Source organism: Lepidochelys kempii, chromosome 8 (genome assembly GCF_965140265.1).
Source record: "Lepidochelys kempii isolate rLepKem1 chromosome 8, rLepKem1.hap2, whole genome shotgun sequence".
Taxonomy (NCBI): domain Eukaryota; kingdom Metazoa; phylum Chordata; order Testudines; family Cheloniidae; genus Lepidochelys; species Lepidochelys kempii.
The window spans coordinates 100424291-100451741 of record NC_133263.1 but is presented as its reverse complement, the minus strand read 5'-3'; the positions used below and the strand labels follow the sequence as shown (position 1 = coordinate 100451741).

Here is a 27451-nt window from a genome sequence, read left to right as displayed (position 1 = left end):
CCCAAGGCATGCAGAAGTATTAGCTCCCTGGAGCTTACTTCCTCTCCCATGGTGCAGGTGAGGCTGCAGGTAGCCAGTTCCTTATTATTAATTCTATGTACAGTGGTAGTGTCTAGGAGTCGGTTACACAAGGTGCTGTCCATCCACACCTAACAGCCCTGTGATGCTCCACTTGCCAGGCCACAATCCGGCCCCAGATGGTTGATTAAAGTAACAGTGAAGGTCTGTGTATATGTTACTTTACCAGACTAAGTGCTAACAATTTTAGAGTAACAGGAAAGATGTTTCACCCTCAAATATACAGGATTTCTTCCCTTGGGGTTTTAAAAATGATGCATTTACAAGCAAAATGATAAGAAAGTAGCAGAAAGAAAAATAAACAACAACAACTGCGTAGCTTGTGGGTGTTTATTTCCCCCTCTCGTCTTAGTGGAACAGATTAATTTGAAGATAAGCCTCTGGGTAACATGGGGCTGGACTGATTCACTATCATGTGACAGATCAGTTTCATTTGGCCAAGCATCTCCAGAGGGCAGCATTCTTGGGAGACAGAGACATACAGGCTGAGAAACATACAGTTTACAGACTGTTGCCCGTGTCACCACAAACACATCCCCACTTCCCCCTCAAAGTATAGAGCAGCATGTCCAAGGAGCAGTGAACAAAAATGTATCCCAAAAGGGAAACAAATACATAATGGATATATTTGTCTTCCTGGAAATGACACTGGTATAAGACAACAAACAAGGCGGTAGAATCATTTCTATTGCGTTCTGGTTTTGAGAGATTTCTGGGGAGATCTGTTGGTCTTGCATTAAGTTGACAAAGCCTGCCTGAACACAGCAGTCATTGGTATTCCAGTGACAAGGGAGTTTTGTCTAAATGACCGAAAGACATGTAGAAGGGATGTATCCCTGCTCTGGTCAACTACACGCACCTGTTCCCTTCCCCGATCCCATTTGCAGTGCTAATGGCCCCTGCCCAAGTCCAAACCAACTCTCCTTCTGATCTTTCGCTTGGTCCACCACTTGTCACCTGGGATTAGCCCCTGCATTGATTCATAGTGCTTCCCTCAGTGGTGCCCCAGAATGCAGAGTGATTTCAGAGATTAGTGCTATGGATCACAAGATTACAGAACAAGGCATCCAGCATGTGACGGCATTGACAGACTGGAGCAGCTGTTGCTAGCACATGGGAGAAGGCTTGTTGAAAGGTGCAGATCAATGAAGGCTGTAAGGAAGGATAGAGGGATGGATGTGGGGGAGGAGAGAAAGAAAGGAGAAAAAAGTTTTATCGTCAACGTCAGGAAGCAGCTGAGGGATGAGAAGCTCAGATGGAGTGGGTGAATGAAGATATGAGGAACGGTGAAGAAAACAGGAAATGCAGGAGCTAAAATTCAGCTCAATAATTTACGTGTGCCACCAGCTTCTCAGTAGCCATTGGGTGGAGCTCAGGATGTGGCAGCTGCCTGGGCACTCCCTGGCATGGCTTCAAGACCCAGGACAACACACTTGCAGACCTTCTTTGCTTAGAAATCCGCTTCCCGGAGAAGAGCACAGCAAGGGAATGGGATCTCCAGCAGCAAATGGATAGTATATTGACATCACTATTTGCCTAACTTCCGGCATCCAAATTTAAAAATGGTGGCCTCAACCTCTCTGTCCCACAGTTGCCTCACCTGTATGATGGGGACAAGGGCTTTGAGATAAAAGGCACTGCATTAGTTCAGAGTATTGCTAAGCAGTCCCAAAGAGCAGGCAGATCAGCTTTAAGACTGGCTGGACTGATTCTTAATTGTTTATGTGCTAAATATAAATGTCACACAGAGCTCAGTCTCTGGGGAAGACTGTATGGTCTAGTGGCTCGGGCACTGGACCTAGAACACAGGAGAGATGGGTTCTGTCCTCTGATCTGCTGTGTGACCTTGAGCAAGTCACTTCACTGCTGTCTCCTTTCCCACTCTCTATATTTTCTATTTAGATTGTAAAGACTCCTTGGCAGGGCCAGTCCTTCACTGTATTTGTACAGTACTGGGCAGAAGAGGGCTCCTAGCTGCTACCATAAAAAATAATGAGAAATAGGAGTAATAATGTAGTCATTCTACTCTGAGGAACAAGGTGAGCGAAGGAGGGGAGAGACTGCGAAGAAATAGAAAGGATTTGGGGTGTCACCTATTCACGGTGTTGCTACCTGAACACTGATCTTTGACCAACATCTTTTTTCATTTAACGGCCAGAAAAGCAATCCATGGGAGACAATAAAACCATTATAGAGTGGCTCTGGTTGTTGCTTTTAACTGAAACAGACAACAGATGGTCTCCTCTAATACTGTCACAAAGGTCAAAATTAGCCATCCCTGAGGCTAACATGTTCTTGAAATGCTCAAGTGCTTGTATCTGGGCCATTATGACTAATCCATTCTCCAAAATGAGAAATGTCAAACTAAGAACACCACTCCAAAGAGCGCAACAATTCCCATCTATGCGTAATGCGTTCAGAGATGGTGTCAACAGCTGCTCATAAAACCTGATTAGTCAGTCTGTCAGCTCTTCCTATGATAACTTTAGAGCATAATATATTTACTCTGTTGTTTAAAAATATCTTTCTAGATGCTTGAAAATATAAAAGCTTTTCCTACCAATTCTGACCTTATTTCCTCTACGGCAGCCCAAGTAAATGTGTCTTTTACATATTTGTCACAGAGCACAACTTCATAGCTTTTCTTTGTGTGCCTGTTTCCTTATTTATGCAGCGGCATCCAGGTGAATGCCGATGTAGGAAGTGGGATCTGCAGCCAGCAGTTGCTGCACAGCCACTAAGGGGAGTACAAGATCGTGTGGATTTGGTGAGACCCACCGAAACAGGCGCTGGCTTTTCATTTTCTCCTGGCAGAGGCTCTTCTTGGAAGTTGTTACAAATATGGAAGATATTCCCACATTTCATGACAGCCATAGCTGGGACTTAAAATACCTACTGATACCTTTAAAACTGCATTAGTTTCCAAAGAATGTTTAGTACTTTACGTATTATTTATTGTGCAGACTAATTAATCCTCAGAACTTCAGTGAGGCATGTATTATTTTTTTTAATCTCCCACTTAGCAGATAGGGCAGAGAAGTTAGGGGACTTGCCTGACATCATGCAAGTGAGTCAGTAGCAGAGCCAAACACAACCCTCTCATCCCCTGCTCTAATCTCTACACCACTCTACCTCATATGCTGTCATTTAAATAAAAAGGCCTAATGGCAATGAAAGGTGAAGAAAGCAGCCGTGCATGAAATGTGCCCTACAGTATATTAATGGGAGATTGCCAGACAAACCAAACAAGGCCTCTGATCGCATCATCTTAGGCTTGTTGTCTATGCTTGTTTGCATCTTGCTGTGTGCTTGCTGCCAGATTCCCAGCTGGAAGGGAAGGATTTGCTTTCCCTAGCCCGCTCTGGGTTCAGCTGCAATCATGCAGAGCATTGAAAGAAATTCCATTGAATCGGGATTCATTCTGAACGCATAAAGCCCAGACAAATGACTGCTTTTCCAAAGTGAATCCCATTTCACAGCAACTAGGTTATTAGTGTGGAACCCCATACGAGTAGCCTGCATTCAAAAGCCCTCTGCATTATTAATAGAAGATGAGCTTTTGCCATCAAAGGAGATCTATTATATATGCTAAATGGTGGCAAAAATTGTACCCCCACTTCAAATCTTTTCAGTTCTTTGTCCCTGGCAAATCAATCAAGGTTGACAGACGCTTTAAGGAGAGTAATCGTTGCAATGATCTTGTCAATGGATAACATAATGGAACATTGTCTCTGTGCTGTGTGAAGACATGGAGCTAGTCAATTATGGACAACACTTCACGCAGCCGCCTGCTTTCGCTTGAAGTGCTGCTGTTGAAGTATTCGAATCCCAACCATGTCTGCAGTGGGATACAATGTAAAATGAGACCTCCTGAAGCTCTGGAGGATTAATTAGCAACAACACTGGCCTATTCCCACACTTTCAAACATCGGCCTGATAACGCTAACGATGCACTTCCCCCGACTCTTGGAGCATTCAATGGACTGTATTTACATACACGATTTTTAATCTCCAACACGTTCCCCTCACCCCTCCAAACACACAAAACTCTCAAACCAAGGAGCCTTTTTATATCTTTTAGGCAGCTATTCTAGCAGCAGAGTCAAAGATATTTCCAACCGTTCGCACGACTCCTACGCACGCAGCTGAAAATGCTACAGCTTGGAGACTATTTCATTTGGAAAACAGTGGCAACTTCCAGTGCCTCCCTTAAATACACACCGGTGCATCCCCTCGTTGTTTTCAAATCCCCAAACATCCCCATTCATATCTGGACACATGCATACCAAATATACATTCTGCTCTACAGGCAGATATTAATGCTGTGGATTGATGACAGGGTATATCTTCCAAACGAAACAGGAGATCAGTGGGCTGAAATGCCCTCCTCTGAAGTTGAACAGCAGCATAGCTATTGTTTGGGGGCCTGCCACTGACCCAGTTCATTGTGCTCCATTGTATGACACATTGGCTCACACTGCAAACAAATCCTACGCTGCATTAAGTGACATAGCAACTACATAGGTTGGGGGGCACTGACACTACATAATACATTGCGTGCCAGCAGCACCAGGAGGAAAGCCAACGCTCGCTTTAATCTTCCAGCTACCACCAAACACAAACCTATGAGTCAGAGGGGGGAGGCAGTGTTTTTTACTTAATTGTTGGCACCTATTTCCTACATCCCTTTTTAAGGGAGAGTTTGAACCAATAGGGAAACCTCATTTCCCTTGTTAATAGGAAGAACATACATTAAGTCTCCAATTTTCTATCCATCACTGTAGCATCTGAGCACCTTGCAGTCTTTAATATATTTATCCACATAACACCCCTGCGAGGTAGGGCAATGCTATTCCCTCCATTGTACAAGTAGGAAACCGAGGTACAAAGAAACAAAATGACTTGGGGGGAGGGATAGCTCAGTGGTTTGAGCATTGGCCTGCTAAACCCAGGGTTGTGAGTTCAATCCTTGAGGGGGCCACTTAGAGATCTGGGGCAAAAATTGGAGATTGGTCCTGCTTTGAGTAAGGGGTTGGACTAGATGACCTCCTGAGGTCCCTTCCAACCCTGATATTCTATGATTCTATGACTTGCCCGAGGTCTCACAGGAAGCCTGTGGCAGAACCAGGGCTTGAACCCAGGTCTCCCAAGCCCTACATTATTGCCCTAAATACTAAGCCATCCTTCTTCTCTCTCAAAGGAGCCTTCAGGAGTTAGGCACCCAACTCAAGGAATTGGGTGCCTAACTCCCTTAGCCTCCTTGGAAAATCCCAGCCTACTTTATTAAGCACACTGAAGTCTAATATGTATTTGAAGGTGTAAACTGTGACTGTGGAACAGAGAGGTGAAGCAACTTGCCCCAGAACTTCTACAGAGTCCTTGACAGCACCACGAATAGATGCCAACAATGCTGATGCCCAGTCCCCTGTTCTCAGTGCTTCCCACATTGGTGAGGCCTCATCTGGAGTACTGTGTCCAGTTTTGGGCCCCACACTACAAGAAGGATGTGGATAAATTGGAGAGAGTCCAGCGAAGGGCAACAAAAATGATTAGGGGTCTAGAACACATGACTTATGAGGAGAGGCTGAGGGAGCTGGGATTGTTTAGTCTGCAGAAGAGAAGAATGAGGGGGGATTTGATAGCTGCTTTCAACTACCTGAAAAGGGGTTCCAAAGAGGATGGCTCTAGACTGTTCTCAGTGGTAGCAGATGACAGAACGAGGAGTAATGGTCTCAAGTTGCAGTGGGGGAGGTTTAGATTGGATATTAGGAAAAACTTTTTCACTATGAGGGTGGTGAAACACTGGAATGCATTACCTAGGGAGGTGGTAGAATCTCCTTCCTTAGAGGTTTTTAAGGTCAGGCTTGACAAAGCCCTGGCTGGGATGATTTAACTGGGAATTGGTCCTGCTTCGAGCAGGGGGTTGGACTAGATGACCTTCTAGGGTCCCTTCCAACCCTGATATTCTATGATTCTATGATTCTAGTCAATACACACCTGGCACACCAGAGTGCTTTTGGGAAGAGAAGAACTGGCCGAGACTTTCTGCCATTCCTTGCACCTAATCTCAGCCCCTTTCCCTTCTTATCTAGCATTGGACTCTGATGTTCTGTGCTCTGGGACTTCTCCTTGAGGGACATCCTGGAATGCACAGCGTGCCCAGGAAAGCCCAAACTACAGCATGATCTGGAAGGCCCTGAGTGTGTCATATTAGAAAAACGCTAGGGAAGCAGCTGAGAGGTGACGGTTAAAGGCTGGCAGCAGCGGTGCCTGGAACGGGCAGCTGGACAGCACTACCAGGCCAGCTGCTGTTGCTGATAAACCTGCAGCGAGCGCGAAGGACGCCTGCTCACCAGAGAGCAATCAAGGGGAAAGTGTGGGGGGAAGAAGACCATAGGGCCCTGAGGATCCCTTCCTATTAATGAGGGAGCAGCGAGGAGCTGAACCAGTCAGTCAGCAGTATAAACACACTGAACCCAAATTCTTGAGGCACAGCAGGATCCCTTTTGAAGCTTTCTCCTGGCAGACTCCCACCCCCGATGTGGAGCAAACCTGCTGGACATATATCCTGAGAGGCGGCTGGGCCAAAGACACACTCTCATGTAGGTCTGTGCTGGATGTAGCGATTCCCTTCTGAGAATACCTGCCAGCCCACGAAGGGCTTTCCCAATTCCCATTTAGAGTTCTCCTAAAGGTAGAAGTGCTGCTTGAGAGGGGAGTGGGTGGCAGCAGTAGGAAAGAAGGTCCTGAGACCGGGCCCTCAGAAGAGCCAGCTAAGAATCCAAACATTTCTATGCTGATTCTCCTAAGTTCAAGGTTCACCCATCACTAGTCTAAACAGAGAACCTAGAAATTTGGGAGGGATTAACAAGCTTGTCTCCCTAGTCCTTCTGCTGGTATACACCTTGGCATAACTCCATCTCTAGTTCTCTCATCAGCTCTGTATTGCAAAGCAATTACAGACAAGTCTCTATTACATGAGACCATGAGAAGCAATTTCTGCATTGCTCCTTGAAGATAAAACTTTGGGCTGGCATTACTGCCATCAGGAAAATGGCCTTGTTTCTGATCACCTTGCTTCCAGTTCTCAGACTTGGCTGCTCTTGTGTCTGATGTTGTTAATCTGTTGTTGTCCTGAAGCCAAAAGGTGGGGAGCTCCCCCTTTTCTCTCTACTCTTCTGACCCCCAATCTCTCACTTTGGTTAACTGAGATGGCATTACGGAGATGGGGAGGATGTGAGTGCCACACACCAGCTGTCATGTCATTCACAAGGAACCCTCACTCATACCATAGAGCTAGAAACATACTGTGTGGAGGGATGAAGGAAGGAGAAAACAGAGATTGAGGAAATACAATTGTGGTCAATGAAAGGAGTGAGAATATGACAAACTAAAACAGATTTCTGCTGGGAACCAAAGCCTCCATCCTCTAGAATCCTCCCCTCGGTCTAGCTAAAAATGCGATTGACATCTTACAGAGCTGATCAAAACATCTCTGACTAAATGGTTTTCCACTGAAAAAAGCTGATGCCATGAAATCAAATTGTGTGTGTGGAAATGTATCAATATGATCAACATTTCCAACAGGAAATTATCAAAGCATTTCATTTTGACTTTATCATTGTTTACTTTTATGAATATAATATAATAGTTGAAACTTTTTTATGATAACATCATATAAAAGTCAAAATTATAAAGCCAGACACTCTGGCTACTTTCTGCAAACCCAAGAAAGCTGTGAAGCTCAAAAGCTTGTTCCCTTCCACCATAGAAGTTGGTCTGGTAAAAGATATTACCTCACTCATCTTGTCAAAGTCAAAATGCAACAGTTAGACTTTATCAAAATGCAATGTTTCAACGAGCTTGGAACAAAATATTTTAGAAGATTTCATTTTGTGAATAATTCCAAGATTTTGACTTTTTTGTCCCAATTTGGGACAAAACCAAATTTTGAAATCTTGGATTTCCTGGGGGACTGAAATTCCATTTTTCAGCCTTCTCTAATGTCTTACAACCTTACAAGTAGGATGACTTAGGCTGTTAATATTTTTTGTGTGTACAGCTGTAAGATGTATAACCACAACGTACACCTTGGAGAGAAGGGGTTGTGATCTCCACTGGTAATTACTGATGGTAAAAATGGTGACAAACATATTATCATTAAAATTTGAAAATATGTCATGCTTCACATTAAAAACAACATTCATAGACTTTCATGAAGCCTCACATTTATCTTTCTTTTTAAAAAGGAAAATAAAAACAAATTAAGAGAAATGTTGCTTACAAAGGAGAAATCTTCAGCATTCTGACAGAGTAGCTTAGGGAAAATAGCCTGTCTCTGAAATCTTTCTTCCTCTTCAAAGATGTTCCCATACATGAAACCATTCATCATGGTGGAGTGGGCATGGATGTCAATATAGAACTCCAGGCTAATTTTCTATTGAGGAGACAGACAAACAAACAAACATGAGACAGATCACAATAACATTCTAAAGGACAAGCCTGTGTTAACAGTAAGGCTGCCATCCTTAAAACCATATAGCAGTGGTGGGGTCTGCATAATCAGAGAGCTGTGCTGGCTAGATTGCTTTGGTTTATGCAAACACATCCGTGCCTCTTTGGCTCTGTAAAAGTGGGGTTGAAATCTTGCAAACAAAGATTTGCAAGATGTGCTTCTGTGGGATTGTCAGTGTATCCTGATCCCTGTGGGGGTGGAAACATCTGAGTCTACTAACTCTCTGAACACTAAGGACGACCCAGTGCAGAAAAGAGGCAGAGTGCCCTCAGTTCTGACTTTTCTTTTCTCTGCTGTTTGTAGCCCCCTGTGCTTCTCTTCTTCATTGTACTCCCTAAATGGCTAGCAAGCTTCACTTTCCCTACCCAACTTGACTCCCATGTTCCAGGTGTCAGTCTGACCATCTAATGGCAATGCAGTCTACTGCCATGAAAGGACCTTAGTTGAAGGTCAAAGTCTGCAGGCTCCATTGGGAGCCCTCAGAAGCACCATGCTCAGACCCTTAGGGAGTGGTTGCTTTGGGTCACTTTCACATGACACATCCTGATTTGTTTTTCTACTCTTAAATTCTCCAATTTCCAGGCACCGAGCGTGACATAAAATGCTGTTGTCATCATGAATAGGTCGGAATATGAACAAGAGGCTGCTCGGCAGCTCTCCAACACCACTTTCTACAAGCCATTACCCTCTGATCCCACTGAGAATTACCAAAAGAAACTACAGCATTTGCTCAAGAAACTCCCTGAAAAAGCACAAGATCAAATCCACACAGATACACCCCTGGAACCCTGACCTGGGATATTCTATCTACTACCCAAGATTCATAAACCTGGAAATCCTGGGCGCCCCATCATCTCAGGCATTGGCACCCTGACAGCAGGATTGTCTGGCTATGTAGACTCCCTCCTCAGGCCCTATGCTACCAGCACTCCCAGCTACCTTCGAGACACCATTGACTTCCTGAGGAAATTACAATCCATCGGTGATCTTCCTGATAACACCATCCTGGCCACTATGGATGTAGAAGCCCTCTACACCAACATTCCACACAAAGATGGACTACAAGCCGTCAAGAACACTATTCCCGATAATGTCACGGCTAACCTGGTGGCAGAACTTTGTGACTTTGTCCTTACCTATAACTATTTTACATTTGGGGACAATGTATACCTTCAGATCAGCGGCACTGCTATGGGTACCCGCATGGCCCCACAGTATGCCAACACTTTTATGGTTGACTTAGAACAACGCTTCCTCAGCTCTCGTCCCCTAATGCCCCTACTCTACTTGTGCTATATTGATGACATCTTCATCATCTGGACCCATGGAAAAGAAGCCCTTGAGGAATTCCACCATGATTTCAACAATTTCCATCCTACCATCAACCTCAGCCTGGTCCAGTCCACACAAGAGATCCACTTCCTGGACACTACAGTGCTAATAAACAATGGTCACATAAACACCACCCTATACCGGAAACCTACTGACCGCTATTCCTACCCACATGCCTCCAGCTTTCACCCTGACCACACCACACGATCCATTGTCTACAGCCAAGCTCTGCGATACAACCACATTTGCTCCAACCCCTCAGACAGAGACAAACACCTACAAGATCTCTGTCAAGCTTTCTTACAACTACAATACCCACCTGCAGAAGTAAAGAAACAGATTGATAGAGCCAGAAGAATTCCCAGAAGTCACCTACTACAGGACAGGCCTAACAAAGAAAATAACAGAACGCCACTAGCCGTCACCTTCAACCCCCAACTAAAACCCCTCCAACGAATTATCAAGGATCTACAACCTATCCTGAAGGATGACCCAACACTCTCACAAATCTTGGGAGACAGGCCAGTCCTTGCCTACAGACAGTCCCCCAACCTGAAGCGAATACTCACCAACAACCACATACCACACAACAGAACCTCTAACCCAGGAACCTATCCTTGCAACAAAGCCCGTTGCCAACTGTGCCCACATATCTATTCAGGGGACACCATCACAGGGCCTAATAACATCAGCCACACTATCAGAGGCTCGTTCACCTGCACATCTACCAATGTGATATATGCCATCATGTGCCAGCAATGCCCCTCTGCCATGTACAATGGTCAAACTGGACAGTCTCTACGTAAAAGAATAAATGGACACAAATCAGATGTCAAGAATTATAACATTCATAAACCAGTTGGAGAACACTTCAATCTCTCTGGTCATGCGATTACAGACATGAAAGTTGCGATATTACAACAGAAAAACTTCAAATCCAGACTCCAGCGAGAAACTGTTGAATTGGAATTCATTTGCAAATTGGATACAATTAACTTAGGCTTGAATAGAGACTGGGAGAGGCTAAGTCATTATGCAAGGTAACCTATTTCCCCTTTTTTTCCTATTCCGCCCCCCCACCCCTTCCTCAGACGTTCTTGTTAAATCCTGGATTTGTGCTGGAAATAGCCCACCTTGATTATCATACACATTGTAAGGAGAGTGATCACTTCACATAAGCTATTACCAGCAGGAGAGTGGGGTGGGGGGAGAGAAAACCTTTTGTAGTGATAAACACCCATTTTTTCATGATTTGTGTGTATAAAAACATCTTCTGTATTTTCCACAGTATGCATCCGATGAAGTGAGCTGTAGCTCACGAAAGCTTATGCTCAAATAAATTGGTTAGTCTCTAAGGTGCCACAAGTCCTCCTTTTCTTTTTGCGAATACAGACTAACACGGCTGTTACTCTGAAACCTTTCCCTTGGCAGTAAACCAATGCACAACCCACAATGACTGTTTAGTTTAATTAAACAGCCAAGAGAGCAATACTGCATCTTATTAAGCCTCTCCTGTGTTAAGATGCTAGTTTAATGCAATATCAATAGGTGACTATACTACATAGGAAAAGGAGTATTTGATTGTATTTGTCTCTAACATAGTAAACTGTTTGCTACTGCCAAAACATTATACTGGGCTGGTAGAGGACCAGCATAACAATAAAAAGCACACCAGCAATTCAGAGTTATACTATGGAGAGGAAAGATTAGCAAATATAGTATGAACTATCAAATAGAATTTTCCTCTTTCCTCTTTGAAAAATCAGTTTCAAAGCATAAAGAAATTAATAACACTGGAGCATATTACTTTCTATAGGACAATTTCCCCATCAGAAAGAAAATCTGATGCAATCAGATACTTCTCAGCATTTCATAACAAAATACTGTAGCACATTATAATAGTAGATTTGTAATGAGTGAATTGACATCTAAGAGGATTTATGATCTAGATATCTAAGGCCAGGTCTACACTGGGTGGGAGGATTGATCTAAGATACGCAACTTCAGCTAGGAGAATAGTGTAGCTGAAGTCGACGTATCTTAGATCGACTTAGAATCACTTACTTCGCATCCTCACGGCGTGGGATCGACGGCCGCTGCTCCCCCGTCGACTCCGCTTCCGCCTCTTGCCCTGGTGGAGTTCTGGAGTCGACGGCAAAGCGATCGGGGATCGATCACTACCCGCCGATCCAGTGGGTAGTGTAGACATGGCCATAGGGATTTCTAAGGCCCCTTCTACATTTGTATCTAAGTGCCATACAAATTTAAGATACATAAGAGTCCATAACCTAAATTGTGTCACTTCCCTCCATTTCCCCACCCATGGATGTGCATTAAAGTAAGATTTAGTTGTAGAGATGGGATTGTATTGTCATTTACATACACAGTTCTTGGAGGAAGGCCGTCAAACGTTCCTCATATTTGGCTCTAAACTCAGTCAGCTTTGGGTTCTTCTGATAATGGTCTTATCTATGGCTATAGGACACACCTGTCTACATATATTTGAATGTTTGACAACCCTGGAACAGGAGGATTTTTTTTAGTTGGTCTAGCAGGCTGCAACTAGAAGCAATAAGTTAATATAAGCAACATTTGGGCTGCATAACCCAGGCCATTGAATTTCACACAATACTTCCTGCATCAAGCCTATAACTTCTGGTTGACCTAAAGCATACCGTTAGAAAAACATCCAACCTTGATGTAAAAGACCTCAAGTGACAGGGACTCTACCACAACCCCAGGTAAATTGTTTCAGTGGTTAATTATCCTTACTGTTAAAAATTAGCACCTTATTTCCTGTCTGAATGTGTCTACTATCAGTTTCAGCCACCGGATTTTGTTATGCCTTTGTTTGCTAGTTTAAAAAACCCTTCACATGAGGAAGGATTTCTGAGGGTAGTTACTTTTCGACCATGATCAAGTCACCTCCTTAACCTTCTATCTGAGAAGTTACATAGCTTCTGAAGTCTCACACAGTAAGATTTATGTAATTTAATCCTGTACTGGACTGGGCAAAGAATTGGAGTATAAATGGGCAAGTGTCTTGAGATAGGCACCAGAGTCTAGGAGGAAGAGTGCTAATATTGCACAATTTAACAGAAAGTCCCAGAAAAGCACACGTAATATAGTTGACACAGCGGCCTACAAGTCAGTTCTAGGTTTTACCAAGTAAAGACCCCAGTTTCATTGTCACAATAGTAAATTAATCCCTGGTATATCTCTGATGCAGTCAATGGAGTTACAGCAGAAATTAATTTAGCCTCTGTCTCTGGATGCGGTTGAGTTGGTACTCTCAGATCAAGGAAAGGTGAGAGTTTCTGTAGTCAAGGACCCTGGTAACTAAATGCTGCAATTCAAAAATAATTGTTTTGTAAGAGAGATCCCACCTTTCATTGCCCAGCCGTGGGAAAGTCATAGATTTTTTTAAAAATAAATATGCAGTGTCCCTAAACATTGCAAGTCATAGTGACTCAAGACATTTTTAGCACAAACTAGATATGTCTTCTTTACAGGGATATCTTTACTAATAAAAAGTAATCGTGATGCACAACCGGATACATAACCACTGTCTAATATCACTTGCACCTTAAATAAGATGGTTGAAGGCACTCAGTTTTTGTGACTTTCACACACGATGCAATAAGAGTACCAAGCTATTATAAGGCTCTTTTAATCCATAGGTCTAAGTGATTTACAAAAGTGATAAGTAGCATCATCATATTACAGATCTGGACCCTGAGGCACAGAGTGGAAATGACTTTCCCAAGTTTACACAGCAGGCCAGTGATGGAACCAAAAACATAACCCAGCCCTCCTGAGGTCCAGTCTAGTACGCTGTTATTAGAGGGTATTCCTATCTCTTCCCAGTCTCCTGGATAAAATAGAACTCTTCCAAGAAACTAGAATTCTCTTGGGATTCTGAAATTCCTTTTTTTTTTTTAATGATCAAGCCTGCTGCATTCATGTCACCACCTTCTAAGCTGAGCCATGTGACTAATTAAAAATATTCAAATAATGCATTTGAAAAATATGAGATTCAGCAGATAAATTATCTGATGGTCAAATAATTTAAAAATATTAATCCAATATCTTTTGAAATGTATCATATAAGTTATCTAACAAATACTATTTAACCCGTTCCTCTTCTGATCATATCTCATCTTTGTCCCTCACTCTTCTGGGCATACCAAATCCATCTCCATCCCACACATCCCAGTCCAAATCTGCAGTAGCTCATCCTGTTCAGTGACATTTTACACATTGCTATAATAATTGCCATTTACAGGAACTACTCCCAGACCGTAATGCATATGAGCAGAATGATATTTCAGTGTTTCACATCTCTTTTCTTCTGGATCATGTTTATTATTATTTTATCAAAGGGAAACATCTTGCACATTCTCCATTTCAGAAGAAATTCACTCACAGCATTGCTAATATAATACAAATGTTCCCAGTAGAAAGATTCTCTTTGTTCACAGGCACGAAGGAGCTGGCCTGGACTTACAGTGGACAATGGCAGCATAGATAATAGATAATACTTAGTTCTGCCATGAGTGCACGGGACTGGACTTGATGATGTCTCGAGGGCCATACCCAGTCCTATGATTCTATAGTTATTGTGCTGTTATACTCTAGTTCTCCACATCATTTCCTATGTTCCAAATTGTGGAGGGCCAGTTTGGAGTTTTGTTTTGCAACTGAATTAAGTTGTGTTCCCTAACTATAACAACCTCTCTATATATCCCAAAGCACTTTAAATACAGGAATTGTTGAGAGATGGGTAAAAAATTTCAGATGAAACTTTTTTTTCTCCAAAAAATGCAGATTCCGGTCAACCGAAACATTTTGTGAATTCACGTCAATTTTGCCGAATTGTTTAAATTAATAAAACCCCAAAACCTAAAAGAGTGAAGCACGTCATTTCAACATTTCCTAAATGAAACCTTTTGATTTTTTTATTCAAACCGTGTGTTAGAAATTTGCTTCAAATTTATTTTTAAAACCATTAAAATAACTCCAGAACTAAACAAAACATTTAGTTTCGGGTTGACCAAAATGTATAATTCAATCCCAAAGCCTTTTCCCCTCCCCCCAACGTTTCAATTCACCAAAAATTTCCATTTTGGGTCACCCTAAAACAATTTGTTTTAAATTGTTGAATCATCCAGCAAGCTGAAAAATCAGTTATTGCACAGTTCTAATTGTTTCTTCCATTCCTGACACATAGCAACTTCTCAGGTGTAATGCTGACAGAAACACTATACACTTTTAAGACCGGAAGTGAAGAATACATAATCAGCCTGAAACTTCAGCTAAAATTTGCTTGGAGATTTAGATGTAATTACTTGAATTGGCATTTGGAGCTAGCACTAACATTATTGCCAAGAGTGCTAGGAGCTCTTTAGTGGCCACGAATTGTCAGGACCTCTGAAAGATAAATGGAACCCTGGTCTTTTGAAGTCATTTTTTGGGGGAGAAGATCCCCCCCTGTGAGATATTAAAACCAATCCTAAATGGATTGTACAATCTGTGGGGCATTTGTACAGCACTTAGATCAATGGGGCCCAACCTGGCTGTGGTTTTTAGACGGTGTCCAATATAAATGTTTAATAATAATAGTAGAAGGAAAAGAAGAAAAAATTTAAATGTGGCCCAAGTCCTTACATTTGCTTCAAATGCTATGTAGAAAATAATGAAAGGCCAAACTTTTCTGGCTGCCATCAGCTGCCATTTGAGAGAGTTACAAGTTACATTATACTATATGATAATAAACGCCTCCCCTTCTTCTTTAGAGGTAGAATGCAAAATGATTCAGATGCCTTATAAAAGTCATCTAGCAATTTAATTTCCTCAAGTGTCTTTTCTTGGTGCTGACAATCAGTGGCAGAGATTTTCTCTCTCACTTGCTCTCTCTCTCTCTTTTTTTTTTTTAAAGTAAAGCTGTAATTACCGATGAGAAGCGCTGACTCAGCTTAAAGAGATAGAGAAAACAAAGCAAATTCTCTCTGCATCAAACCAGAAATCCCTTGGAAACGGTTAGAATCACCTCTCCATCCCCAATACTACATTTAGTGTTTCCTTCCTTTAAAAGAATGGGCTTCACCTCTTCTTGCTCCTGACAGCAGGGTGAATGAGTGAGTCTTTGCTCTAGACTTCATTTGAACCCCCTGCTAACATGACCCATGCCGTAGATATCCTGGGTCAGCCTAAAGTGTCTCGCAGATATATATATATATATATATATATATATATATATATAAAATCGAAAGAGGGGGATGTCGTAGGAAGAGAGTCTGAGACATAAGCCCTCGTATTAGAGGCCTGATATGAGGCAGTACCCGCTCACAGAATTTGGCAAGGACAGGGCTGATATTACAGAAATACACATTTTAAGAAGTGCTAGTCACAGAGCACTCACGCAAACACATCCCGATATCAAGTGGTACCAGAACATCCAGATATCAAGGATGGTACAAAAACATTCCCCAAGAATAATAGGAACATACTGACCCATCCTAAAAGATAAGATCAGGATAACAGTACAGTATGTAATAGAAATGTATTAATTGAACCAACATGTACAAGGTGATGGGTGATAGCTAGTCACGTCAGGGGGCAGTAACTAACTATGTCAAAAGAGCAGTAATAACTGGTTTGTATCGGGATATAAGGATGTATCTTGGAGGGAGTATTTTTGTCTGGCCTAGGGAGAAATGGAAAATCCCACCGTTCACTGAGCTGGTCCATTATTACGGGCATACATACATTAGTGGTCCGGTAGAGTCTGCGGGATACTAGTACCGTGCTTCATCAACAATAAACCTGGCTGGATGCCTTCATCCCTTAAGGCATCTTGTGGTCATTGGGCAGTTTGCTAGAGGTCTGCCATGCCAGCTGTCTGCACAGGGCTGGGGCGGCACACAGAGGGAATACACACACACACAGCCAAACATCTGTCAACATCTAACCACAGGAGGGAAAGCCAAAAGAAGCCAGGGATAAAGAATAAAACTGTGTGTCCATTGTCAAGGCACCAAACAGTCAAAGCAACAGAGAGGCTGGAATTTGGTGCATGTTGCTATTAAAAGGACATTGGGAAAATAGATTCTTGCTTTTTTGCATTTTTATTTCATTATCTGGATGCCTTTGCAAGGTCAGTAATTAAAGGACCAAAAGAAAAATGATATTAGTAGCTAGTGCTGATATGACCAAAGCTAGAGTTTGAACAGCGCAATTATGATTCTTAAGGAAACAGACTTTTTTTTTAAAATCAATAAAAGCTATAATAAAAGGATAAATGTGCAGTGAGCCCAGAACATTGGCCACTAGAGAGGCAAGTGATGCAGGGAAAAGCCAAGCCTGTCCACCAGCTGTCACTTCAATATGGATTTTATTAATTCTCTGGTATAGCAATTCATTTAGAAGAAGTGTCAAAGAGCTTTCTTCTCCCACACAGATCGTATGCTGGGAGGGAGGGAGGAAGATACCTCCTGTGATGCATCACACAGGGGTTAAAGCCACAGTTTAACATCAGCAATGGACAAAGTAAAAAAATGGTCCCCAGCCAGCAATGCCACTGGTATAAATTGTCACAAATCCATTTATTTCAAGCAATGGACAGAGCAATTTCTCTGAAGTCAATGCAGATAAAACTATTTACATTAGCTGCGTCTCTGGCCCTCCAAGTTTCAGAAGAGTTAGTCCCATTGGACTAGGTCCTATGCTAAGCACCTCCCTTAGTCTAGAAACCCCACAATACAAAACTCACAAGACCTCCAGAACTTCCATCTGTCTCTGGACTCCAGAGAGAGAATACAGAATACACAGAGAGAATAGCCTATTTTCAGTTATACTGGTACCAACAGGAGCCAGAATGTTCAGATGCAACACAGAAATTAAACAACAAAAATAAGAAAGTTAGCCACATATTTTCAAACCTCTTGTGAGACGTCTGGGTTCATGGCCCACTATTAGGTTAAGGTTCAGATTGGTTCTAATATTATGCTAGTTACTCCGCCCATCTCTACACCTCCCAGTGTGTGCCATACAAATGACAGGAATATATTTCATTGCATGCCCTTTGGAGGTACAGAAGGTCTAGAGTCGTGGCTTTGTAAGCCACATCGAAGGGCCTTCATTTTCAGTTTTTACTGATCTTTACTGAAAAATCTCAGGTTTTACAAAAGCTATTGATCAATTTGTATTGATTTTCATTTGAATTTTGCACCATTCAAGTACCAATTATGTTAAGAAAATCCAATACTTTACATTAAGTAGGTTTGCTTATGTTAATAAACAATTAGTCTAGGTGTATACCTGAGGCTATCTGTTAAAGAAAGGCAATTTAGTGAAAGATACACACACACACTCACACACAAGTAGGCATATGTGTACGTACTATTAATGTACAACTCATGAAATAAACCACAACATTAAACTGCTTTCACTTTCAACGCTCTTTAGTTTTCTTTAGTTGTTATTTTTTTCTGTCATCCCGTCACCAGAAAACTGTGAAGTTAATTTTTTGCACTGATTTTCACGCATTTTACAACAACACTGAAAATGAAGGTGGGGCCTTAGCCACTTCTTATTAGAGACAGAAACTCCCATTTCACTCACATGGACAACCTCCTCCCATTTGCAACCACACGCGCCACCTCTTCCATTGTCTCCTATTCATCATCTCATGAGTCACCTTCCCCCCTTCACAGTCATGCAACAGTCCACTGGCTAGTCACTGGCTGGTAATTGTTCATTTTTTACTGTTTCTTGGTGGGTCATGTTTCTTCCCCTTCCTCTGGAAACAAGGGGAGAGAAGCAGCTAAGATGCCCACATTTGTTGCCACTGGTACTCTGGAGGAGAGGACATTTAGGCTGGTTCCTGCTCTTTGATACCAAGTGCCTTGATAGGTATCTAGGGTCATCTTTTCAATGAGGAGTCTGGACAACCGTAGAAGAAGCTCTCAGCGTCTAAGTGGTGATGACACCAGATGTGACCTGCCAGCTCTTCATGAAACAAATGCAAGAGCTTTTCAGAACACATGGACCACAGCCTGACAACCATCGTCTGCTGTGGATGGGATACCCCACCAATTTCACTGGTTGCCATGTAAAAGTCGAGACTCACCCTGTTCTTAGTATAAGGAAATACTGCAATGTATCAAGTATCCTTGCTTGGTGAGTGTTGGCACTGAATGTTGTCCACTGTAATATGGCTGATATTGACATGACTCTAATATAGCCATTAACGCTTCCAAAAGGCTGGAAAAGACCCGACCGTATCACATACTCTTAGTTCCGTGGGTTCAGTAAATAAGATGAATGTAGTGCCCATAAAAGTTGTTGTTCATCCACAGAATAGGAACACAATGCCCCAGTGTGCGTGTACCCTGCTCTGAAGTGACCGTCGGCAGTGCTGAGAGAGCAGATGAGGGCTGGTTTCGTGGTTCAAGCGCAGGACTTGGAGTCTGCAATTTTGAAGTTCTAATCCTGACTTTTTCACCTTTTGCCCGTTATTCTCACCAGTTCAGCACGAATAATACTCCTGTCCTCCTGAGGCCTGGCTGATGTTTGGAAAGCACTTAGAAGACCTGGAGCACTTTAGTGGATTCATGTAAAGTATTAATTCATCTGCCAGGCCAATTCACTCTTTGACCCCTTGGCAGAGGCTCTGCAGAGACTTCCAGTTAGTATCAGCTATGACACTTTGTGCAATTTGGGCAGCTGGCCACAAGCAACTGGACTGGAACCAGCCACTCACACAGGACACAGAAGAGCCATCAGATGGTAGTAACATTTGGTCATGACAGGCCTGAACTGGATTTGAAAGGGTGACCTAGAGGTGAAAGACTCCCTCAAGAAGACTTTTGTATTCAAATGCATATTAAATTAGACATGGGCTGAGGAGACAATGTTAAGACCTAGATCAGGTTTAGACAAGACTTTGAGGTCAAATGCACATACAATTTTTGCATAACTTTAGCCTCAGCTGAATAGGAACCCGGAAATGAACTCCTTCTGATTTTGGGTCTGACCCCAAACCAAAACCATAAAGATAGGTTTGAACAAGGGCATTTGAATCATATCTCACACATAAATTCAGAAGGATTTGGATTCAGAGAACTGGTTTTCACCTACATCATAGAATCGCAGGACTGGGAGAGACTTCTATAGGTCATCTAGTCCAGTCCCCTGCACTGAAGCAGGACTAAGTATAATGTAGACGCTCCCTGACAGGCATTTGTCCAACTTGCTCTTAAAAACCTCCAATGATGGGGATCCCACAACCTCCCTTGGTAATTTGTTCCAATGTTTAACTACCCTTACACTTAGGAAATCTTTGCTAATGTCTAACCTAAATCTCCCTTACTGCAATTTAAGCCCATTATTTCTTCTCCTGTCCTCAACGGTTAAAAGTGTTAACTCCAGAACGCATCTGCCGTGGTGCAGGTTTCCTTGCTTGGCTCCTGATGGAAAGTTATTCTGCTGAGGAGACCTGTGAGAAACGTTTCAGTTCTGCAAATAGGGGTTCCTGCCTGTGTTTTTGACCTGTCCTCTGTGAAACACAAAATGAAGCATTTGCCACATTGAAGGAATACTTTAAGGTGTAGCTGCCAGATTTGTGTATTGTCCCCAAAGCCTGTTGGTCACCAGTTTTCAGTCTGTTTATGTAGGAATCATTTTGCCAACTGCTGATATGCAACCATCTCTGGGGTAGAACTGACACACAATTTGTTTAATAGTACACATCAAAGTGACAACAATTTAGGGCAAGCAGTGAAGAATATTGTATCCTGATGAAACTTGGTGAAGGGAGGAAGGGGAGGCTTAAAATGTAATCGCTCACACTGGAATTTGACCAGTGGCTTTTTGCAAGAAGGAATCTTTAAATCTTTAATGACCACAGAAGTGTTTCAGATCTTGACTGAAAGCATTTAGGGTATACGAAGAGGGGAAAAAGAGAATTCCCACCTTAGATATAGAGGGAATAGTACGCGTATAGTAATGTGTTTCGAACAGAAACACTATAATCCAGACAACTCTTGGACATGCTAATTGCAACACCTGTCTGGGCAAGTCTATTTCCTGGGCAGGATGTGGCAAAGGCAGCAAAATGGAAAGAAAGCAATACATACTGCTTGTTTTCATGTGCGTCTCTGAGCACCTACTACTGCTAATCATAACAGACTTTATGGTCTGGTCCTAGAGCTGCAGTGTGACTGCTGCAATATTGAGTTCTTAGCAATTGTGATATTAATATTTTGTGCTTTATAAGCATGAATTAAGGAAGCCTCCCAATGCCACTGATGTGGGCATTCTATCGCTTTACAGAGAAGTCCATTGTGTCCTGAAGAGGTTAAATTGCCTGTTGTCACACAGCACTCAGTGGCCGAGCCAGGAATGGCACCAAGGAGTCCTGAGTTGCAGCCCCCTCCTTTAGCATGTAGGCAGCACTCCAATTAAGTGATCTTTCAGAGCCAAATCTGAGTCAAACTGTGAAATAGCCAGTTTTCCTAGCATTATTTTACTCTCTGGATTAGGACCCCTGGGATTCTTGGAAATTACATCTAAAATAAACCCAGGCTCTTCCTTGCTGTTAGAATCAGACTGAAGAAAGGCATGTTACTACTATTGCTGGTGTCCAAAATATCAGTCAATGTACATGTCACTGCCCGAAGGACAAGTAAAAAGAAGATATATTTCCCTGGGTTCAAAGGGACAAAGCCCTGCTTATCAGAATCAGCACATCTGTCAAGTTAGGTGGAAAACAAAGAGCGACAGGGAGTTATCATACAAATGTCATGTGACAGGCTTTGTTGGTTAGTGGGAGGTATGCAGTACATGGTTGCTAGTCATATGTTCCTGAACTGAATGGCACAGACAGAAAAGTACACTCGCTCTCATTCCTAATCTTCCCAGTGTGGTCTTACAGCAAGCAGAAATCACCAGCTGAACAATGTCAAATTCATGGGCATTTCTCATTTGGTTTCCTCTTCTCCCTCCCTTGTCAACTTCACTCTATGCACAACTGGATGAGAGCAGGCCACAGAGCACCTCCAGGTGAGAGATAAGAGGAACCATTTATGTGGCAAGGGCTGACAAATAGTAGCCTCAAGGCATTGGGAGTAGCTTTGAAATGAGTTAGATAACTGGACACAGTTTTTCTCGAGCAGAACATAACTAATACAGTCAGGGGGTCACCTGATGCACCCTTCCAACTCTGATTGACTCCGAGCACCTAGGCATGGACGGAAGAATAGGGTTTCTTGGATTTTAGTGACTTGGAATCCAATTGGCAGCACAGGTCTCTTTCACCGCTGCTCAGCCCTTCCTCCCTATGCTTTACACTTAGCAGTATTTATTATCTGCATAGTCCTGTAAATGTGCATGGTGCAGACAAAGATGGATTTGTCTCAAGCCCACTCTGGTTGGATCTCCCTTGCGGGTGAAAGCATAGATCCACATGCCCTTCGCAGGCCACTCACAACTAGTCCTTCTTAGGTGTACCTGAGAATTATTTTACACCACTTCCGACAGGATTTCAGGCCTGGACTACACTATAGAGTTAGGTCGATGAAAGGCAGCTTACGTTGACCTATGTCACTGTACATACTACAGCCTTGCTCCTGCTGATGTAAGTGCCCTACTTCACGGACATCATGACACCACCTCCACAAGAGGCGTAGGTTTATGTCGGTGTAGTTAGGGCGATGCAGTGTCTGTGTAGACACTGCAGGTTACTTACATCAGCTGTTGGCTGTCATTCTTGTCAATTTCATGGTTCCAGCATGGAGCCATGAAATTGACAAGAAAGCCACTCACAGCTCAGGATGCCACTCTGGGGCAGGCAGGGGGCTACCTGCTCAGAGTCAAGCTGCTGCCTGGGTTCCCGGCTCCCCACTCCCAGCCGGCCTGCTGCCTAGGCTCCCCACTCCCCACCAAGAGCCCAGGTGCTGCCCGGGCTCCTGGCTCCCCATTGGGAGCCTGGCAGCTGCCCAGGCTTTGGGCGTGGAGCTCCCTTCTGGGAGCCTGGGCGGCTGCCCTGCTAATGGGGAGCAGGGAACTGGGAGCCCAGCAAAGAGCATGGGGGGCAGGGTAGATGGACTCCCAGCAGGGAGCTGTGCAGAGCTGAGAGCCTGGGTTCCCAGTTCCCACAGTCTCCCTCTTAAGTCGGTGGAAATGGTCCTGGTGAGGATGCATACCACCAACAGAAGGAGGGCAGTGTGGACATGAACTACCTCAGTAATTACTGGGGTGGCTGTAAGTCGACCTAACAGAGGATGACTTAAGTTTGTAGTGTAGACATGCCCTCAGAGGAGATGTCTGATCTTATAGCCCTTGAAGGGAGCTGCAACAGGAATAAGTTATGTGGCATTAGGATGCTCTGAAGAGGACCCAGCTAAAAGTGACTCAGCAAATCCGCATCAGCTGAATTCTGAAGAAAGATGCTTGTCACCTCCAGACAACATTTCTAATGAGACTGGCTGCATTAGAAACTTGGCATTTTTTTTTAATTTTTTTTTTTAAGGAAAACAAATGTTTGACAGGAAAGATTTGGATAAAGCAAACTCCGATGACGAAGACTGTGCCAGTTATTTAGTGAGCATCTGTGACACTTGGAGTGCCCAGAACTCTGGGTGACCTTGCTACCCCATTGCCTTAGCAAAAAAAGAGATTTTCTGGTGCTAAACTGGGTGACAGCTCCCTATCAAAAAATTTCTCAGGACTCTCCCAGCCTTTACAGGTAAAACTTGGTGCACCTCCATTCCTGAGCGCCATGGAAGAGTGTTTCCCTAGAGTATCCAGTCCCTATCACTGGACACTCGCAGAAATTACCAAGTTCACTATCTCTAAACATACAGTTTATGTACCAGCTTGTTTGATTCTCCTAAGCAGTCACACTTTGTTTAATATTACACCACTGAGATCTGCTCAGGATAAAACAATGAGAAGTTTATTAACGAAGACAGAGATTTAAGTGATACTGAGTCAAGACAGTGGAAACAGACATGTTGCAAATAAAACAGAAGAGTACCATGCTTCTAAGAGACTAAACAGAACTCTTACAGGCTAAAATCTTTGTCTAAGTTAAGTTTCTCACCTCAAGCAGCCTCTCAGCCTTACTAACCCACTCAGGCCAGGATCCAGCTTTCATGCTCCCTCAGTGCTGGATAATCAAGGTGTTCTCCTTGCTGCTTTTTATAGTCCAGTAAATCTTTGAAATGTATCTTTTGAAGTGTCCCCCAGATAAAGTTCTTCTCCCTCGTTGCTTATTCCCCAGTGTGCTGAGGACAACCTGCTCTTCTCATCCTCCAGTTAACTTGCTTTCCCTGTTGACTCAATATGGAAATATAATTTTCATTGTCTTTGGCTTACCCTGACCCATTTATACCCAAGACCTAGGCAGACAAGCAAATCAACATTCCTTTGTCTAGGACAAACTTGTTTTCCAACCATGCTTGCTTAAATTTGATCTTTTTTTAGTACATACCTATGACTTCTTGACTAATACCCCAATACATACATCTCACAATGCTTATAGTAGCCAGTATGATTAAGTTTAGAAGTGTGAGCACCAAGGGTGATGTCATGGCGGGAGTCTGCTATAGACCACCGGACCAGGGGGATGAGGTGGACGAGGCTTTCTTCCAGCAATTCGCAGAAGCTACTAGATCGCACACCCTGGTTCTCATGGGAGACTTCAAACACCCTGATATCTGCTGGGAAAGCAATATAGCAGTGCACAGACAATCCAGGAAGTTTTTGGAAAATGTAGGGGACAATTTCCTGGTGCAAGTGCTGGAGGAACCAACTAGGGGCAGAGCTCTTCTTGACCTCACAAGCTGGGAAGAATTAGTAGGGGAAGCAAAAGTGGATGGGAATCTGGGAGGCAGTGACCATGAGATTGTTGAGTTCAGGATCCTGACACAAGGAGGAAAGGAAAGCAGCAGAATACAGACCCTGGACTTCAGAAAAGCAGACTTTGACTCCCTCAGGGAACTGATGGGCAAGATCCCCTGGGAGCATAACATGAGGGGGAAAGGAGTCCAGGAGAGCTGGCTTTATATTAAAGAATCCTTATTGAGGTTACAGGGACAAATCATCCCGATGTGTAGAAAGAATAGTAAATATGGAGGCGACCAGCTTGGCTTAACAGTGAAATCCTTGCTGATCTTAAACACAAAAAAGAAGCTTACAAGAAGTGGAAGATTGGAAAAATGACCAGGAATGAGTATAAAAATATTGCACGGGCATGCAGGAGTGAAATCAGGAAGGCCAAATCACATCTGGAGTTGCAGCTAGCAAGAGATGTTAAGAGTAACAAGAAGGGTTTCTTCGGGTATGTTGGCAACAAGAAGAAAGTCAAGGAAAGTGTGGACCCCTTACTGAATGAGGGAGGCAACCTAGTGACAGAGGATGTGCAAAAAGCTAATGTGCTCAATTGCCTCTGTCTTCACGAACAAGGTCAGCTCCCAGATTACTGCACTGGGCAGCACAGCATGGGGAGGAGGTGACCAGCCCTCTGTGGAGAAAGAAGTGGTTCGGGATGATTTAGAAAAGCTGGACGTGCACAAGTCCATGGGGCTGGATGCGTTGCATCCGAGAGTGCTAAAGAAGCTGGCGGATGTGATTGCGGAGCCATTGTCCATTATCTTTGAAAACTCATGGCGATCTGGGGAAGTCCCAGACGACTGGAAAAAGGCTAATGTAGTGCCCATCTTTAAAAAAGGGAAGAAGGAGGATCCTGAGAACTACAGGCCAGTCAGCCTCACCTCAGTCCCTGGAAAAATCATGGAGCAGGTCCTCAAGGAATCAATTCTGAAGCACTTAGATGAGAGGAAAGTGATCAGGAACAGTCAGCATGGATTCACCAAGGGAAAGTCATGCCTGACTAATCTAATTGCCTTCTATGACGAGATAACGGGCTCTGTGGATGAAGGGAAAGCAATGGACGTGTTGTTCCTTGACTTTAGCAAAGCTTTTGACACTGTCTCCCACAGTATTCTTGCCAGCAAGTTAAAGAAGTATGGGCTGGATGAATGGACTATAAGGTGGGTAGAAAGTTGGCTAGATTGTTGGGCTCAACAGGTAGTGATCAATGGCTCCATGTCTAGTTGGCAGCCATTGTCAAGCAGAGTGCCCCAAGGTCGGTCCTGGGGCTGGTTTTGTTCAATATCTTCATAAATAATCTGGAGGATGGTGTGGATTGCACCCTCAGCAAGTTTGCAGACAACACTAAACTGGGAGGGGTAGTAGATAGGCTGGAGGGTAGGAATAGGATACAGAGGGACCTAGACAAATTGGAGAATTGGGCCAAAAGAAATCTGATGAGGTTCAACAAGGACAAGTGCGGAGTCCTGCACTTAGGATGGAAGAATCCAATGCACCGCTACAGACTAGGGACCAAATGGCTATGCAGCAGTTCTGCAGAAAAGGACCTAGGGGTGACAGTGGACGAGAAGCTTGATATGAGTCAACAGTGTGCCCTTGTTGCCAAGAAGGCCAATGGCATTTTGGGATGTATAAGTAGGGGCATAGCGAGCAGATCGAGGGACGTGATCGTTCCCCTCTATTCGACATTGGTGAGGCCTCATCTGAAGTACTATGCCCAGTTTTGGGCCCCACACTACAAGAAGGATGTGGAAACATTGGAGAGAGTCCAGCAGAAGGCAACAAAAATGATTAGGGGACTGGAACACATGACTTATGAGGAGAGGCTGAGGGAACTGGGATTGTTTAGTCTACAGAAGAGCAGAATGAGGGGTGATTTGAGAGCTGCTTTCAACTACCTGAAAGGGGGTTCCAAAGAGGATGGATCTAGATTGTTCTCAGTGGTAGCAGATGACAGAAAAAGGAGTAATAGTCTCAAGTTGCAGTGGGGGAGATTTAGGTTGGATATCAGGAAAAACTTTTTCACTAGGAGGGTGGTGAAACACTGGAATGCATTACCTAGGAAGGTGGTGGAATCTCCTTCCTCAGAAGTTTTTAAGGTCAGGCTTGACAAAGCCCTGGCTGGGATGATTTAATTGGGGATTGGTCCTGCTTTGAGCAGGGGGTTGGACTAGATGACCTTCTGGGGTCCCTTCCAACCCTGATATTCTATGATTCTATGATACAAGTTCTTATTTGATGCCTTACACAACATTCTTCATAGATGAATACTATGACAGCAATATGTTAGGTGTAGTGAGTTTGTCAGGCCTGATAGGAGTTGCCATTACATGTCAGTGAGCCCTTTGTCATCACCCACGGGTCTACAACCTGGCTCTGTAGGGTTTATAGGAGCAGCCATCATGCACCAACCCTCCATCTGGCAGCCTGCTGATGCTTACGGACCTAGGATCCATGAAGCACAGCCCCAGGCTCCATCCCCTGCAGTCCTATTGGTAGAGTCCCAGAACAACTGATTGGCCGGCTGGCCATACTTAAGCTAGTAGCAGGAACAGGAACTGTCTGAACAACAGGATTCCACTCTGTTCTGGACGGTGTGCTTTGTGCTTCCTGCTCCCACGGCTTGATTTC

General features: G+C 43.5%; 1 protein-coding gene across 1 annotated transcript in view; it reads right to left on the bottom strand.

Annotated features, from left to right (window-relative positions):
- Positions 1-27451, bottom strand: part of AGBL4 (AGBL carboxypeptidase 4) — a 1390068-nt gene that overhangs the window by 132607 nt on the left and 1230010 nt on the right. Inside the window, exon 10 of the mRNA XM_073357770.1 lies at positions 8363-8515. Coding sequence (XP_073213871.1) covers positions 8363-8515 — 153 coding nt within the window. The remainder of the gene's footprint in view (positions 1-8362; positions 8516-27451) is intronic.